The sequence below is a fragment of the Tamandua tetradactyla genome, chromosome 12 (genome assembly GCF_023851605.1).
Source record: "Tamandua tetradactyla isolate mTamTet1 chromosome 12, mTamTet1.pri, whole genome shotgun sequence".
Lineage (NCBI taxonomy): Eukaryota > Metazoa > Chordata > Mammalia > Pilosa > Myrmecophagidae > Tamandua > Tamandua tetradactyla.
Window position 1 is genome coordinate 3,465,087 of NC_135338.1, and position 18,889 is coordinate 3,483,975.

Below are 18,889 nucleotides of genomic sequence, written 5' to 3' on the forward strand. Positions count from 1 at the left end.
CTTACGCATCCTTGTCTCTCTCGGGATTAGCCCAATATCAGATGCAAAAAGAGTCATCAACTCATACTGTGGCTTCAACAGAACACACATCGTCAGCAGCACCGGCCCAAGCAGCCAGGTACTTAGGAAAAAGGAGCTTCGATTCCAACCCTCTTTTTTTTTTTGCATGGGCAGCACCAGGAATAAAACCCTGGTCTCTGACATGGCAGGTGAGCGCTCTGCCTGCTGAGCCACCTGGCCCGCCCTCGATTTCTTTTGTCATGATTGTTCCATGGTGTCCCGGAATGCCTGATTGTTCCACCTTCTCTGTGTCCCAGTCATATGAGACTTGACTTTCACAAATCTGTAAGAATGTATGTGAGCAGTCAAAACTGAGCAGTCTGGCCTCAGAAACTCCCCAGAAGGGAAGATAAAGTAGATTTTTAATTTCTCTTAGGCTGGTTTGAAATCAATAGAACATTATATACCTCAAAACAGCAAATAGTTCAAATAATCAAGGTTTTAAAATAAATATCCTTTAAAGGAACAGCCTTTGAAATTCCCCATTTCTTCATTTTCCTTGATACTCTAGTTCTCTTTAAATAATGTGGCAGTTCATCTCAAAGAGGAATTTTCTGTTAAAACAGATCCTTTTGATCACAACTTTTCTGATTAATTTCCTAATAATAGCACAGATTCTGAGATTGCCACATTGATTTCACCAAAAGGCTTTCCTTTCTACAGTTGTATAACACTAATTAGACGTGCATGGTAAGATAAATTTTAAAAACCAAATAATCATAAAAATGAGCATGCCTATTACCTTTTTAAAAAATCTTTCTGAAAATGAGTCATCCTCCCTTATTCTTTATTCCATATATGCAAATTGTCCTTCTCCTGCCTGGAGGTCAGAATTCCCTTTTTACAAATTATAAAATTGAGGTTCAGAAAGTTAGGTAAACTCCATGGTGAGCCTGGGTTTCCATCCCAGACCCACCTGCTCCAAAGCCCAAGTTCCCAGCATTAGGTTGCAATGCCTGTTCTCAAAAGGGGACATAAGGGTATAAAATGAGCCTCACTATGATTAAAGAGGACAGAATTGAACGTTTTAGAAAGACCATGAGCAAAGTCCACATATAATTAACTCTCTCAAAGTCTAGGGTTTCACTAGCGAGTAAAAGGTTTCATTTGTCAAATAAATGTCTAATGTTGACTAGGAACCCGATTTGCGTGCACTGTAACAACCACTGGGATTATTATCTAGGATAAATGCCTTTTGTTCTTCATGCTCAGGAACTTTTCCATATTCCACTCCAACTCCTGCGTCTCTGTGTTGTTCCTCAGTCATGCAGCAAGGAAAGAAGCAAGGAAGTAAAAGTAGGAATTCCACCCCTCCACTCCACAACCTCCCAACCTCCTCCTCTCCCCAAGTCCCACCAAAAAAACAGTTAAAACCTAAGAACTTATCCAGTCACTGTTCTGCATAACGAGGGAAAGAACAGGCTGCTCATCTGGAAGCCAGAGGTCTCCGCAATCCATAAGAAGAGCCTACTTGCTGCATTCTCTAAATTGTGTCTCAAAGTCAGTCAGCTGGGAGAGCTCTGGTCTTCCAGAGCCTTTAATCACAAAATGACTAGCATCATGGCTTCCTGTGCATGGAAATGACAGATAAATCTTACTGTCTGTCCAATGAACCTCACACATTTGTCACTCTTGTTCTTTCTGAACAACCGTTCCAATCCTTCCCTAGGATTCTGACACCAATGTATTCACTGCAGAAAAATAGCTGCTCCTCAATGAAATATTCTAGTGAGGTCCATGACACTGAAAAAAAGCTAGCTTCCTGGCATGGTTAAGGCTGAAAAAAAAGTTAAATTACTTCTTCAATTCCTCAGGCCACTGGAAGGCAGGTGGGGTTGAGGAAAATAAAGGAAAGCAGAAGGTCTTACCTTTCTTCTGATTTTAATTTTTAAAGTGCTCTTATATTATCCAACAATATAAATCCTTTGTTTCTCTTTCATCCAAAGAAAATGCACACAGCTTTAAGAACTATAAATATTTTGTTCCAAGACACATTTTAGCCTCTTTGAGTGCTGATGGCAATGTGAGGCAAAGAAAAATAATTCCATTTACTCAGCCTACATTCTTCCCTTTCCCTTTGAGTTGTATAAGAAAACATTTCTAGACAGACAACATAATAGCATTTGGTTTCTGAATATTGATGTCCCTAGAGATAGATGTACTAAAATGATAAGTTATATAGTAATTATATAGTTTTCCTGGTAATAATTCTTATTTCACAAGTCCTTAAAACTCCCTCTGCGGTACCTACCTGGAGTCTTATATTCTAAAACAGCGCTGTCCAATAGAACTTTCCACAATGGTGGCAACATTCCATCACTGAGCTGCCCAATATGGCAACCAGTAGCTACATGGGGCTATTAAGAATTTGACATATGGCTACTGTGATTAAGGAACTGAAATTTTAATCTAACTTAATTTTAAATAGTCACTTGGGGCTATGGCTACTGTATTTGATAACAGAGTTCTAAAATGTCTCAAGTTTTTCAGTGTTTGGGCATCATCTTTTTAAAACAGAAAATTAGGATACAGGTAGTCTCTAAATTAGTTCAACCTACTTTACATGTCTAAAGATGTTCAGTCTCTGAGTACACATGCTATCTCCAAATCGATGGTGGAAAATAGTTCCACCATGGTTTGACACTGCTTAGAAAAGGTTTACACCCGCAGTATCTCCAGTCAGGGAAGTTCTCATGCAAACAGAAAATGTTAACATTACCATGGGTTCTAAATCATTAAAGTGTTCTCTGGGGAAAAAAATATATGAGAACTAAGCAGAAAATGTACATCTCAATATGTTATCCTTCCCAGGAAAGATTTCCAGGCTCACTCTGACACTTCTGTGCCAACAGTCTCATTCCAGGACCAAGGTCTAAGGACTCAGCAGAAGGGGTATCAGGGCGTCTGCTTTAGCTGTAGTTCTCCCACCACGGCCTGAACTACTGACGCCCAGCCCTGCCCCAGAACAGTGCAGTCCGCATAAACAGGAAACCAAGGTCATCTGGTGGTTCGCTTACTCTGGAATTCATTAATCTAACAGACATTTCATGAGCACCTACTATATACCACGCATCAAGCTAGGCAATGAAATATAAAGCCGAAATGACACAGTTTCTGCCTTCCAGAATCATAAACTAGGAAGAAAGAAACATAAGTGGATAATGGTCCAACATGGTAAACAAATGATGAGCACAGAGAATGGCCGGTCTCCATGGAAGGTTACCTAACCTATCCTGGGAGAGTCAGAGAAGGCTTCCTGGAGGAAGTGACATCTGAGCTGAGTCCTCAGAATGAGTAGGCATCAGTAAGGCAAAAGTGAAGGAGGAAGCATTCCAAGAAGTGTGGGTAATAAAGGTGGGTAACAGCTTAGAGAGGACAACACATAGAAGGAACATAGCAAGACTGTTGCTCAAGTATAAAGCTGGAGTCAGGGAGTGGTGAGAAAAGAAGTTCAAATGCCCCCAAGGGTCACACGAAGGAGGACAGGGGAGACCACGTTAAGGAGCTTCGGGGCACTTCAACCAGGGAGGTAGCCTCTCAGTCATTTAGAGAAATCACCCAGTAGCAAACTGGAGGGCAGATTTGCTGGGACAAAAATGGAGGCTGGAGAATGTGACTTCGTCGTGGCAAGGAGTAATGCGAAGCTGAACTACGCAGTGATAATGGGAATCAAGAGAAAGTGAAATGCACAAATCTCTAGAAGCAGAAAATAAATGGTAGCTAGAATTCAGCCTCCCTGGGACTGGATACAGGATCTAAAGGAAAGAGGCATTAAAGATGACTCCCAAGTTTCTGACTTTGATGAGTCAATGGATGGGGGTAATGGAAAGAGAACCCAGTATAGCAGCTTTTCCTTACTGCACTCTTATTTTAAGCCAGGCATGGTATAAACGCATTACGGTCAATACCGCATAAGAACCTGATGAGATAGGTAGGGGCTATTACATAACCCCTATGTAACACAGTCTCAATACGGGAGAAAGGGGAGATTCAGAAAGAAAGCTGGTGTTCAGTTCCTGTAGCGTCTAAGGTGCCTGTCAGACGTTCACAGGATGAGCAGCAGATGGCTGGGCCTGGGGAGCAGTGCCAGCAGAGACACGGGGGCCATTAGCACAGAGGTGGTGGTGAAAGCCCACTGAGCAGATGATGTCACAAAGATGGGGAAGACGAGAAGAGAATCGCAGTACCCCAACATTAAGGGCTGGGCCAAGGAAGAGAAGCCCACCAAGGAGACACAGACAGAGAAGCAGCAGGAAAGTCAAGAGCGTGTACCATCAGAGATGCCAAAGATTCTTCAAGAGAAAAGAGCGAATAAACTGCGGCAAGGCAGCCAGGAGACCCAGGAAGATAAGGCGCATTGCACGCCCACTGGGTTTTATGAATATAGAGATCATTAGGTGTGAGAAACGAAAAAGTGAGAAATACTCGGTCCTAGGAGGAGGCAGGAGGGATGGGACAAACCTGCAGAAAAGCTGTGTGAAGATACCTGTGGCTACATACAAGTGTCTAAACACCAGGTCAGATCATTCCAGGAAGCCTCAAGTTTCTGATTGAACTCAGATGCACTGCCATCTGTGAAGAGTGAGGGGATTTGGGAGACCTTAAGGAGAACAGCAAATGTCTAGAATAATCATTTAATAGAACAGGGGCTAAAAGGGCAGCACCAACCTGCCCAGCTGTGAGCTCCCCCTGTAGGATTTAGGAGCCCTAGTATGGGGGTAAAGAAGACAGTTCCAGCTCCAGTGGGGCCTGGACTGTTGCTGGCCAAGTGTGGCAGAAGCACAAATACAGCATAGAACTGGAGGTACTGACCAGAGTTCAGATGACCAAAAGGTTTCCTCACTATTGGTTGTCCACTGACGTCTCCATCCTGCTACTAGAAGGTTCTGGCCATAGTAACAAAGAACTAAAGAAGACAATTCTATTTTTCCCCGAAAGACTTCCCAAGACAGCACTTAATAAATTATCAAAATAACGCTATGGCTGAAATTTAATCCCTTCATTTTTACTACTTAAGCCTGTAAACTGAGAAAAAAATCAACTGACACTGAAAACATGGCAGTGGTGGAACCAAAAATAGCCTGTAAAGGAAAATGTCAGTCAAATTCCTTTTTGAAATTTGCCATTGCAGAATCCTGTGATCTAGGTTCTTAAAATAATACTAGAATTATAATCAATTTATTCATATGCTAAGTGCGAGGGGAATATCAGAGATCTCAGACAATACTTAGTATGAAGCAACGCAAGGATAAAACAGGTACAAACTCCCCTCTTGGACAAAATGAGAGAATATGTCCGAGTTGGAGAGCAACGATAGAAGTAACTCCAACCCCTCCCACCCCCGAACAGACCACTGCACTAGACCTGGCAGCCTACGAAGCAATGGAAGCAGGAGACCGCCCTCCAGTCCCACAAAGCTGCCCCGCACAACTGCCCCTCCACTTGGATGAGCTGTCCCCTCTCCATGAAAGAACTCCAAGCGCTCAGTCTGACTGGCAGTTCCTGCTCGACAAGTTCTCTGGATGCTTCAAAAGGGTGGTGATGTGTTACAGAAAGACTGCTCTCCTCGCCAGGCTGTTTTCCAGGCTTCCACCTCTGCTGAGTCACCGGCCAGTTTCTATCATGCATGAGAAGGTCTATGATTAAAGGGGACTTCACTGCAGCCACAAGGACCTGAGGCTGCCTTTCGTTCAAGTGACACGTCCAAATTCAGACGGGATGATGCAGGTGCTTTGGTGGGGCTCTTCCAAGATGAAAGTCAGGAGAATGCAGAAGTGACAAAAAAATAAAATAAAATTGCACGGTTAGCAGTACGGACAACACTGACCCTGAGGGGTTATATTCCAAGAAGTGAATTCAGAAGCCACAAAGAAAGCAGCAGATAAACTGAGCAATACTAGTCAAGAGATTTCAAACCTGAATCTGAGATCACAAAATCTGGATATAAAATTACTTAGCATATGTTTTCACTAAAAAAGGTAAGAGGCTAAATTTTGGTCAGATTATTTCAATATTTGATTATCACCCTTTAAAAAAAAAAAAACTTCTCCATTTGACCTAAGGGATACATTAGGCTTACATCCGATTTATATAAATTCACACAGAAAAAAAAACAGATCTTCTAAAGTCTCCACCAAAAGTTTACTACCAACCCTCATCCACTTAAACCTCTATAAAAACACTACTGAGGGTGGTGCGATGGCGGCTCAGTGGCAGAGTTCTCGCCTGCCATGCCAGAGACTCGGGTTCGATCCCCAGTGCTGCCCACACAAAAAAAAAAACCACTATTAAAGATCAAAACACCATCTCATACCTCAAGGAGCTACAATATTAAAAAAAGCATAAAGACCAAAATAGGAATATTATCAGATAAGACCACACGAATTCAGCAAGAGATGCTGAAGGATTTGTAAAAATAAGAAGAAAACAAGACGTCAAAGTAAGTCCAAAATGTGCACGTTCATGGCATTCAATATAATGACCAATAAAGGAGGATTTGCACAGAAAAATAACCAATAGCTTTGGTAGAAAACAAGTTAGTTAAAGATGAGCCCATTCCTACTGCAGAGAATTGGATGGCAAATGTCAGGTAGTAAGAAAAGTAAGATTTTGGAGTTGAGCCCTTTTCCAAGGGCCTCATTGCAAAGGAGAACAAAAGAGAATAGCTCAGGAAAGGTTTCTGTTATTTTCGATTTCTATAAAACACTTTTAACAATTGAAATCATCAGTCCAGTGCACCATGCTCTTCTAATCTAAATTTCTCATAACAGGGACAATATTTATTCATTTGCTCATTTAATTCATTTATTAGACCGATATTTGAGTCCCTCCTGTATGCCAGGTCTAATGAGCTAGGGATAAAAAATATGCCAGGGGGGAACAGAATAGGCATGAGCCCTATTCTCAGAGTTTAAAGCCTAGTAGGAAGGCAGAAATAAAAAATGTAATCACAGAATAATTATGTATTTACAATTGCGATTCAATGAAACTGAGGAGTGCAAAGAAATCTAAGCTACTTTAGGGTCTCACAGAAGGTCTGTAGGGGCATTTAAACCGAGAATTGGCCAGATGAAAAGGAAGGAAGGGGAGGGAGTTCCAGGAAAGGACAGAACATGTGCAAAAAGGTCCTGAAAACTTAGCTTTTTACCTCCAGAGTCTCATATACACAGAAGGTGCTCAATAAATACTAATGGAATAAACTTTAAGTTCCTAATGTATTCAAAACCCCCCAGATATGTATGTATGCAGAGCTATAGGTATAAAGAAGTGTTATTTGTAACACAAAAAAATCAGGAGTAATAGGAGGGCAGTAGATTATGTAAACCAGTGACTGAGATATTCTAGAACAATCATGAAGCAACATGCAAAACCGTAATTGTATAATTAAGTGGGAAAATGCAACAAAATGAGTTTATTCTGATTGTAAATTCAGAAAAGTATGAAACTTATGAATAACATAGGCCCTATGTATTGACTGATAAAATTCAACAATTATCTGCTTATTTCATAAGCGCGACTACAAGTCCCTTCTGTTTGGAAGGGCCTCTCCCAGCCATTTCTCAGTCAAAGCCGACTCCAACCTACACCCTTTATTCCCGCCCCCTAAGAACTGAGGCATCTCTGAAATAGCAGCATATTTCTACTAGGCCTTAAAATGTCATAAAGTATTTTCCCTTACAATAAATTTGGGTTATCAACATTTGTTTTTTTCTGCATGATTCTTGTCATATAATAGGTTGATATAACGTGCTAAACACAGCATTAAAAAAAATTGGCTCCTGATTCCTCACATGGCATTTCAAAAGACTTCCATCTCACCACTGGCTTTTTAAGTAATGGCTCATATTCCTTCTGCTTCCTTCAAATTCTATCATCCAGAAGAAAATGTTAAATACATATGAATAAATCCTATTATAAATGCTTAAAAAATTGAGGGGAAAAACATTCGTAATCTCAAAGGTCCTAACATAAACACTGTTGATAAATTTGTTAAATGTGCTTCCAGTTATATGCATAACTTTTTCCGATTATACAATTACACATGCTTACTAGAAAAAAAAAAAACTATTGCAATATATAACGTAGGAAAATGAAAGTCTCCCATTATCCCACCCTACCTCTCCACCCAAGGAAACCACTGCTGAGGCTTCAGTGCCTAATCTTCCAGATTATTTTCCCTTTGGGTCACAATTTTACATCTACATTCTGACATTCAAAAAGCTTCAAAACCAACAAATTTTTGTAACATTTGTCAAAATCTGACCCTCGGTGATTTACAGGCTGTATTTACCCCAGTCGATATGACTATTCACGCTTCACTTTAGAGGCATTAATGTTTTTGATTGCAGGGGGCCTCCAGCCCACTGTGACTACAGGTGTCATTTAACAGGTGATGCATGGCCTATGTCAAACTGAAAACACCCTGCATTCAGAACACATCTAGCCCTAATGGTGTGCAATGAAAGACTGCGAACTTGTACTAACATTACTATCACTATCATTATTATTTCAGAAATGGATCACAGCATACATACTTCTCTGCAATTGGGTATTTTACTTAATAATAATAGAAAGGACATCTTTCCACATCAATTCTGTGTGTGCTTTAACAGCCTTGTGGACATGGGTGAGGAAAGACAAGGATAAAGAAAAGGTAAATAGGTTAAATAATTTAAAAATCAGGCATGCCAAAATGGTCAGGGAAGAAGCCCACAAGTGAAGAGCAGATATCATGGAATTCGGTGCTAGAAAAGGCCTTGGAGATGATGCCAAACTTCTACGCCAAGAAGATAATCTGCGTCGAGAAACCTGATGGTTTTGCTGAGATCACACAGCAGGTTGGCAGCGGGCCGGGGACTAGCACCCAGGACATCCTAACTCTCTATGCCACGTTCTGTGCTGCTGCTGTAAAACTATTCCCCTGAGGGTGAGAGCATGGTTGGCTGCGGCAAAGGCAAACCTTCTTTTGTCAAAATCTGAATTCTGACTCTGGACACCTGGCATTCTGGTTAGTAACCTTTCAAACACAACAGCAAGTATTTTTATAGCTTTATAGGACAGCAGAAAGATTTTAAAAGACATTTCCATTTACTAAGAATTCAACTGGAATGTTCAAATTTGGGTCACTTTTTCTTCAATATAGATCACGGCATGCCAAGGGCATGTCATTTTTCATTAATCACCTTGATTTATCTTTTCGGTCCCCAAAGAGCTAAATCTACTTTAGGGAAGAGAACCATGCCACTATTCTACCAACTGGAAAAAAAACAACATCAAGTGGGTCTCACCCAGAGCCTCTCCACTGCTCCACTGCGCCTCCAGATACCACTTAGTCCATCCAAATATGTCCCTCCCAACAAACAAGCCTGCTTCCACTTATGTCAGATAAATCGCAAAGGCACATACGCATCTGGTTCCTAAAATTCAGAATACAGAAAAGCAGACAAACCTGCAATCCAGCTGAATGACAAGGAGAGGAGAAAGAATATAACTGACAAGTGTTAGTACATCTTTCCTCTCCCTCTCCCTAACAGGTACTCCTCACTCCCACTTCCACTCACACTGTTCCTCTTTCATGCTCATAGTAGGTAGGACAGCAGAATGCAATTCTGCAGGGCCGCAACTGGGAACACCATCCGGGAGAACGAAGATTTATATATACTTCGTTCTACCAGAACCTTCATCACCATCTCCCAATCCCTTATCCAAGAGAGAATTAAATCACAGCAATGCAGCCCTCTCTCAACATACCAGGTACTCAGATCAACCAATTATTTTGGGAAATTGATAGCTGTCTTAAAGCTTTTCTCATAGAGTATCATTTCATACAAGCTCTGAAATTCCCTAAACGATCACTGCTTAAACTGTCTAGGTTGATTGAGAGATAAAAACACATACGGTGGGCCATGATGGCTCAGCAGGCAGAGTGCTCACCTGCCATGCCAGAGACCCGGACTCAATTCCCGGTGCCTGCCCGTGCAAAAAGAAAAGGCAAAAGAGCACACATTCCCTGGAATCCTAATACACAAAGCAAAGTGGTACTGTGTCAAAGATATGGTTTGAAGAGGAAGCACCAGGACCTACCCATTTCCCAGGCTGAGGTGATATAGACAGACTGGCTCTTACAGGGAAAGTAGAAAAATATTCTGCAATTCTTCAATAGAAAAGTTTGCCATCCATGGATACCAAAGGACTGACCTCTGAGCATTGTAAGATCTAAGCCAGCAAGGTTATTTGGGGATTTTTATTATTAGCATGAGTTAAAGGAGGATCTAAGCTAAGAGAAGGCTTTTTAAAAGGGTTGGTATAAAGGGCTTCTAGGAAGGTGGTGGAGTAGGGTGGACTGACTTCACCTAAGTTCTGTGGAACAACAAGAAAAGGATCAAAATAAATAAATAATTAAACAACCAGTACTGCAGTTGAAGTGGAGAGATGGAGTGAGTTCCCTCGGTTATGAGCCCACCAGGGCGGGTGGCGTGCAGTGGGGCATGGGTCCTGAGGGAGCAGTGCACTCCTCCACTCCGACCAGCTCCTGCAGCAGGCTTGGGAGTTCTTTTCCTGCGACTACATAGCCAGGAGTTTCCACTGGGAGCTCAGAGGGCATCAGACTTGCTTCCTCTGTGCAAGGGACTGTTGGGTTGGTGCACAGTGACTGCTCCCTGCCCCTCAGGTGGGTTACCATGGGTGCCTCGTTTCAGTGGAGACCAGGGTGTCTTCCTCAGGACAGGAGGGGTGAAGGGAGAGACACGAAGCTGATCTGACAGCCAACCAGCAAAGAAGGCTTGTGGGCTCCCAGTCTCACTCCCCTTTACCCAAGGAGGTCAGGGGATCTCAGGCATGCACAGATGAGAGGTGGGCCAAGAACCAGCTGAGTCACATGCTGCCATCATTTTTTTTTTCTGGTGCATGGTAGGGGAGTCAAACCCTGTTCTCCTGCATGATAGGTGAGCTTTCTACCATTGAACCACTTGTGCACCCTTTTCTGCCTAGTTTTTAACAGACCCTCAAGTATTTTGTTTTTTGGAGGATGCATGGGCCAGGAGTCAAACCCAGGTCTCCCACAAGGCAGGCAGACATTCTGCTGCTGAACCACCAGTGCATCTTTTCTGCCTAGCTTTTAATAGACCCCCAAGTGGAACTGCATCTACTACCAGAGATGCAGATCTTGGTTTGGCAGGAAATTACTGACAAATTAAGTGCAATGGAGACCTTCAAGCCAAACCCAAGTAAATACAAAACTGTAGACAAGTAAAGGAAACCAACTTGCAAAATAATCTTATTAAGATAATCAAATGCCCCAAATGCAAGAGAAAATCACAAAGCACATGAAGATCCAGAAATAAATGGCCCACCTAAATGATCAAAACAAAACATCAGAGAGGACATGGGGTATGGAACAACTACTCAAGGATATTCATAAAGAAATAAAGGATATCAAGAAGACACTAGAAGAATATAAAGAAGAATTTGAAAGATTAAATAGAAAAAGTAGCAGATCTCACAGAAATAAAAATACTGTAGACCAAATTAGAGACATATAACAGCAGATTCAAAGAAGTAGAAGGAAGAATTAGTGAGCTAGAAGTCAGAACAATTTAACTAGAGCACATAAAGAACAAATGGCCAGAAAGAAAAAAAGGAAACTGGATCTCAGGAAAATGATGGACAACAGAAGGTATGCATACGTGAGAATCACTGGGGTCCCAGAAGGAAGAGTAAAGACTGCTCAATAAGCACTATGGAGGTGAGAAGGCAACGGGAAGGTGTATTTAAGGTCCTGAACGAGAAAGTTTTCTAGCCAAGAATTCTTTATCCAGCCAAGTTGTCCTGCAAAATTGATGGAGACATTAAAATCTTAAAAGACAAACAAAGACTGAAAGAACTGGTCAACAAGCGTACTGCCCTACAGTGAGTTCTGGCCACTGAAAAAAAAAAGACAGGAGAGGGAGGTCTAGAGGATGGCACAGAATTGAACAGTATCAATAAGGGTAATTTAAAATACAAAGGGAAAATAATATATAGATCTGACAAATAAAAAACTAAAGGATAAGATGGTAGATTCAAGAACTGCTTGGCAAAATGGATTAAAAAATATAAGCCATCTATTTGCTGATTATAAGAGACACATCTTAGACCCAAAGATACAAACAGTTTGAAAGTAAAAGGACAGAAAAAAGATGTTTTATGCAAGCTGTAACCAAAAGAAAGCCGAGTAGTTATACTAGTATCAGATAAAATAGACTTCAAATGTAAAGACCCATAAGGGACCCTCCAACAAGAAGAAATAACAACCACCATAAATGCTTACACTCCCAAACAAGGAACTCCAAAGTACATAAGGCAAACACTGGCAAAACCGAAGAGAGCTATAGACGTTTCAACAGTAATAGGGGAAGATGTTAATACATCACTCTTCTCTATAGATAGAACAACCATGCAGAGGATTAACAAGGAAATTGAGAATTTAAATAATTTGATAAATGAATTAGACCTAAAACACATACATAAATCATTACATTGCAAAACACCAGGATGTACATTTTTCTCCAGTGCTCACGGAACGTTCTCCAGGAGAGATCATATTCTGGGCACAAAACAGGTCTTTATAAATTTAACAAGATTGAAATTATCCAAAGCACTTTCTCTAACCACAACAGAATGAAGCTGGAAATTAAGAACCACCAAAGAACCAGAACTTTTACAAATATATGGAGATTGAACAATACACTTTTTTAAACTTTTTAATTGTATAATATAACATATACAAAGCAAAGAAATAAAAAAAGCAATAGTTTTCAAAACACTCTTTAACAAGTAGTTACAGGACAGATCTCAGAGTCTGTCATGGGCTATCATAACATCATCTGAGATTTTTCCATCTAGCTGCTTCAAAATATAGGAGACTAGAAGGCATAAATACTTTTTTTATCATCACAATCAACTTTTTTTTCTTTTTTGTAAAAAAATAACATATATACAAAAAAGCGATAAATTTCAAAGCACAGCACCATAATTAGTTGCAGAACAGATTTCAGAATTTGACATGGGTTATAATTCCACAATTTTAGGTTTTTACTTCTAGCTGCTGTAAGATACTGGAGACTAAAAGAAATATCAATTTAATGATTCAGCAATCATATTCATTTGTTAAACCCTATCTTCTCTGTATAACTCCACCATCACCTTTGATCTTTCTGTTCCTTTCTTTAGGTGTGTTTGGGCTATGGCCATTCTAACTTTTTCATGTTGGAAGTGTCTGTCACTAATATGGGATAGGGAGATGGAACTATCTGATGTTCTGGTGAAGCTGGGCCCTCTAGGTTTCAGAACTTATCTGGTCCAGGAACCCATCTGGAGGTTGTAGGTTTCTGGAAAGTTACTCAAGTGCATGGAACCCTTGTGGAATCTTATATGTTGCCCTAGGTGTTCTTGAGGATTGACTGGAATGGCCCTGGTTGGGGGTTGGCAGGTTATGATAGGTAGCAAGGTCTAACTGAAGCTTGCATAACAGCAACCTCCAGAGTTGCCTCTTGGCTCTATTTGAACTCTCTCTGCCATTAATATTTTATTAGTTACACTTCTTTTCCCCCTTTTGGTCAGGAAGGAATTGTAAGCAACACACTCTTAAATAATCAGTGGGTCAAAGAATAAATTGCTGGACAAATCACTTAAATATCTGAAGACTAATAAAATTGAGAATACAACATATTAGAACCTATGGGATGTGTCAAAGGCAGGGCTGAGAGGGAAATTGATTACCCTAAATGCCTATACTGAAAAAGAAGAGCAAGGGGGTACAAGCGTAGTTTAGTGGTAGAATTCTTGCCTGCCATTTAGGAGCCCCAGGTTCGATTTCCAGCCCATGCATTCCCCCCACCCCACCCCCAAAATTCAACAAATGGTGCTGCAGTAATGGGATAGTCACATGGAAAAAGAGTGAAATGTGAGCCCCATCATACAGCATACAAAAAAAAAATTTTTTTAAAGAAGAGCAAGCAAAAATTGAGGACTTCACTGCTCACTAAGAGAAATTGGAGGAAGAATAGTCAACCAACCCCAAAGCAAAGAGATGAAGAGAAATGACAGAGATTTAAGCAGAAATAAATGAACTGGAGAACAAAAAAGCAATAGAAAGTATCAACAAAACCAAAAGTTGGTTCTTTGAGAAAATCAATAAACTTGATGGACTTCTGGTTAGGCTGACAAAGAAAAAAAAGAGAGAGGATGCAAATAAACAAAGCCAGAAAAGAGAGGGGGGCCATCACCACGGCTCCTGAAGAAATGTAAAGAATCATAAGAGAGCACTATGAAAAACTATAGCCAACAAACTAGACAACTTGATGAAATGGACAAATTCCTAGGAATTCATGAATACCCACACTGACTCAAGAAGAAATAGAAGATCTTACCAAACCAATCATAAGTAAAGAGATTCAATTAGTCATCAAAAATCTTCCTACAAAGAAAAGCTGAGGGCCAGACCACTTCACAAAGGAATTTTATCAAACATTCCAAAAAGAACTAACACCAACCCTGCTCAAACTCTTACAAAAAATTGAGGGAAAAATTATACTACCTAACTCATTTTATGGAGCTAAGATCACTTTAATATCAAAACCAGATAAAGACACTGCAAGAAAGGAAAACTACAGACCAATCTCCCTAGTGAACACAGATGCAAAATATTTCAACAAAATACTGGCAAATCGAATCCAACAACACATTAAAAGAATTATACATCACAACCATGTGGGGTTTATACCAGGAATGCAAGGATGGTACAACACAAGAAAATCAACTAACATAATCCAGCACATTAACAAATTGAAAGGGAAAAATCACATGGTCATATCAATTGATGCCAAAAAAGTATTTGACAAAATTCAGCGCCCTCTTCTGATAAAAACACTTAAAATTGTAGGAACTGAAGGAAACTTCCTCAATATCATAAAGGGCATATATGAAAAACCCATAGCCAGCATCATTCTTAACAGTGAGAGACTGAAAGTATTCCTCCTAAGATCAGGAATGAGACAAGGATGCCCACTGTTACCACTATTAAAGGGTTGGCATAATCAACATCCAGTGCCCCTATCTCTGACCACAAAGCAGCACTGACAAAGTTTCCTTCTCTCCTTCCCCAGGATGCTGGGCAACGTGCTACAGTGCTTTGAGCTCCCCGATATAAAGAGCCATGAGGTATTATCATCTCTCTACTGGGGAGAGGGCACATTCTTTTAGCGCCTTTAAGCAGTATGGGACTCTGACAAAAGGGTATAAGAAGAGAGACTCTGCTATAGTTTCTAGTCTCCGTTTCAGAAATGATTTTGAGAGACAATGAAATGTTCTTAGTCTCACTTGCCTTGCAAGTGAGTTGCAAGACATAACTACTACTCATATAAAAAAAGTAATTCTTATTTTCTGTAAAGGTCCATAGATCTAAGCATTTGTCAGTTCTCTCTTTTTTGACTGTTTGTGTACAAAACAGGCTGGACAGTCGTGCATGTTGGACTGCTTCTGGGCTCAGTGACCGAGCACCGGTCTTTATAAGCGTCTCAGCCCTGAAGAGAGGAGTGGGGAAGAGGGGGATAGAGGGAGAGACAGAGAAAACGCGAATACGAAGGAATATGAATGCAAGAAACAACATATAAAAAACCATCCAAATATTGGTTATCTTCCCAGCCCTACATTCCTACGGTTCCTTATGTAGCCCTTTCTTGAGGACTTCGTCACAAGCACGCTATTTTGTCATCGTTTTCTTTTTGGCTACCTTATTCATTTTTGAATCCTGAGCACAGTCTTAGCATCTCATGGATCGTCCCTAATTACTAATTACAGTATTTGTGAAACAACAGCAAACACAGGAATGGACATAAACCTAGAGATCAACCGCAGTATTTAAGGTGGCAAGCACTGCTCCCCATTCTCTACCAGGAAAGTCAGAAGGCTTAAGTTTCAGCGTGCTGCAAGGAAAAAGTGTCAGCTGCCACGAAAGTGTAAACTGGGGGTGGGGTGGGGTGGTGGTGGTAGGGTAATGGGGCCTTAACCGAGCCTGAAGAACTCGTAGAGAAGGTGTTATTAAACAAGGGCTACAGAAAGTGGCCTTTGGTGTGTGTGACAGGAGAGAAAGAAGAGGTCAGCCACTGGAAGTTACACACCAAGCATGGCGTGGCATGGCTTACTCAAGATCACAGGTGATAAAAGTTCTTCTCTTTTATTGGACCCTGTAAAGAACTGGAGAAGCTTCCCTCCATCGTGACACAATGTAAGTAGAAAAGGGGCTTACTTTATTCTAAGCCCAAACATCAGAGGTATTAGGGAAGGCTTTTGCTTCCCTCCATCTGCCAGGCAAACCTTTTCCTACCTCCTGCCTCTCCAGATACTATACATGGCCCATGTGGCCTCATGTTTTCCAACCACCCAGCCCTTTCCTTCTATTCATTCAAAATTCAGTTTATGGCCACACACACCTCCACCACCCCACCCCAGCCCCATCCCAAGAGCATTTTGCTGTGGAGTGAGCCACTGGTGACTCATCCCAAACATGCGGCCACACTCAGTCCTTTCTATGGCACTGTGCTCTGGCTGTGACAAACCAGGGGAAACGTACCCTTCCCAGAAAATACCAACCACACCATCTGTCACTTTAGGAGTCTGCAAAAAGAGATTAGTGCTGATAAAACTGGAAACCTAACCATCAAGTAAACAGGCCTAAAACAATGTCAGAAAAAGGAATGCAAAGGAACTGGGGAATTCCCCTGTAGGTTTCTACAACTTTCTTGGCACGTGGATGAATCAGCTTCAAGACACCAGTGAGACAGTACCTCAGGCTGTCCTGCACCTCCTCACCCAGCCCTAAATAATGCCACTTAATCCCGTTTCCTGAAAAATCTGGATCCTCACTCCCTCTCTCTCTTTTGGTCAAAGGTGGTTGCAGCTTCCCTCACTCCAGAAGGACACTTCACCAACTGAATGAAGTTAATGAATGAAGACAGTAAAACATTTTTACTGCCTAACACCTCAGATCAGCCAATATAAATTACTAGCGAGGTTCATTACTGGTTATATTAGGCTGCTGGTTTGTAAAACAGAGAGAGGCATCACTAACCAAATTCTAATGAAAATGACCCAGCACCTCTCTCTGTGGGGCCCACGTGAAGCTGTCTTATCTCTATGGCGTCTGAGCAACCCAGGCCACTATTTAGGTGTATCTGAATTCAAGGTAAGAGCACAAACCTCCACAGAATGGAAACTTTTGAATAAACCACAGACGCAGCAACTGCACTGGGCCCAGCAACACCAGTGTGAAACGACACGGGGAGGCGAGAGTTACTCTGGCTGAGGTCTTCCTGTGCGTGGGAGCCAGTGCCCCGGAGGGAGGGGACAAAGGCAGCTCCGGAGACGAGAAGTGCAGTGAGGTGGCCTTTCCCCTCGGCCTTGGTGACACTCGGAAAAAACTTAAGCACACTGAAAACTGCTTTAAACTGCAGCACCCCACCCCGTGACTCCAAAGTCGCAAGGCCATAAATGGTCTTAACTTAAACAAAAAGCACTCACATTTTTTAAAAGTAATAAAATCAGTATTCTCTCCTTTTAGCTTGGCGCAAACTAACCCACCTTAGATAAGCAGCTCTATGATGGCCTCTCCTGGATTTTCACCCAACTCCCTTCCTATTTCAGGAACACTGCTCATTGGCTTCCCTCCCCACTTCCTGCCAACTTCAAAGGGACGCAAAAGCAACAGTGAAATCACTAGTGAGCAGGTTATAAAGCAAAGGGAAGCAAACAAGCCAAAGTAAATATATGGTAAAATTCCTAAGCCATCATTACACAATGATGAACTTAAAATGAGAACACGAGATTGCTAATGATGGCACGAAAAGATGAATAAGGAAAACTACAATGTTTAGGAAAAATAACTCATTTAAGTGTTCATTTCTATAATGGCAGTTTGGTTGAAGTTCAGTATTATAAGTAGACTCTCAATCAATCTCACACACACACACACACAAACAGGCAAAGACACGAAACTTGCTTGTGCCTGTTTTTGTCATGAAAGGGTCATTCCTCTACAGCGTTCTGCATTAAGGCTACAGCATAACACAAATTATAATCTTTTAAGTGTTTATTTATCTGCTTCTGCTGCAAGCTAAGCTCCTTGAGGGCGGAGACCCTATCGTTTAATTTCTGCATGTCCCATGTCTAGCATAGTTCCAGACACACGACAGTTGCTCCAATAACGTGTTAAACCTACTGGCAACATAAGTGTTAAGTTTTAAATATCAAAAAAGGAAAAAGAGGGTCACTGCTGTAGGCCACAGCCTTAAGCACAGGGACTTTCCACTTACTACCTCCAGTGACTGTTTGTAGAGTGGAACCAACCCCTTATGCAGCCCATTTGTGCTGACGAATTCAATCATTACTTTATCTAATAATTTACTGCTTGATAAAGAGAGAAAAAAAATGGTAGAAATCTACAGTGTATCAACCACAATATTTGAAGGGAAGTAAATCCCAGAGGTGGTGAATCAAATTTGTGCTGATGTGCGATCATCCTTCTTAAATAACTAAGAAAACAGGTACTGAACCGACGAACCTAAGCCTCTCCTGAGTGGGGCAGGAATGTCTGAAACATTTTGGGGAAGCACCAGGAGGTCAGAAGATCTGGGATTATGCAGCAGATCAACACACAACAGGGGTAAACCACGCTTCCTCTCCAAGACCCTTAAACTCCTAAAACCCTTAATGATTTCTCTACCACTTTTCAGAAGTGAGAGACATAAACTGTTAAAAGGTAAACCCAGAAGGACATCTCAAAAGCTTTTTGCCT

At 41.2% G+C, this 18,889-nt stretch overlaps 1 protein-coding gene and 1 long non-coding RNA gene across 3 annotated transcripts in view; one reads left to right on the plus strand and one right to left on the minus strand.

Annotated features, from left to right (window-relative positions):
• Window positions 1–18,889, minus strand: part of PRKCH (protein kinase C eta) — a 257,755-nt gene that overhangs the window by 216,693 nt on the left and 22,173 nt on the right. Inside the window, exon 1 of one of the 2 annotated variants that reach the window (XM_077122446.1) lies at window positions 1–7,553. The exons of the other annotated variant lie outside the window; for it this stretch is intronic. Within the exon in view, the coding sequence (XP_076978561.1) occupies window positions 1–204 (204 nt within the window). The 5' untranslated portion in view covers window positions 205–7,553. Of the gene's footprint in view, window positions 7,554–18,889 lie in introns of those variants that run through there. 2 annotated transcript variants of the gene reach the window in all.
• The window catches only part of LOC143651728 (uncharacterized), a 27,757-nt gene continuing 11,207 nt past the window's right edge, over window positions 2,340–18,889 (plus strand). The window contains exon 1 of the long non-coding RNA XR_013160175.1: window positions 2,340–2,444. This is a non-coding gene — a long non-coding RNA (uncharacterized LOC143651728). The remainder of the gene's footprint in view (window positions 2,445–18,889) is intronic.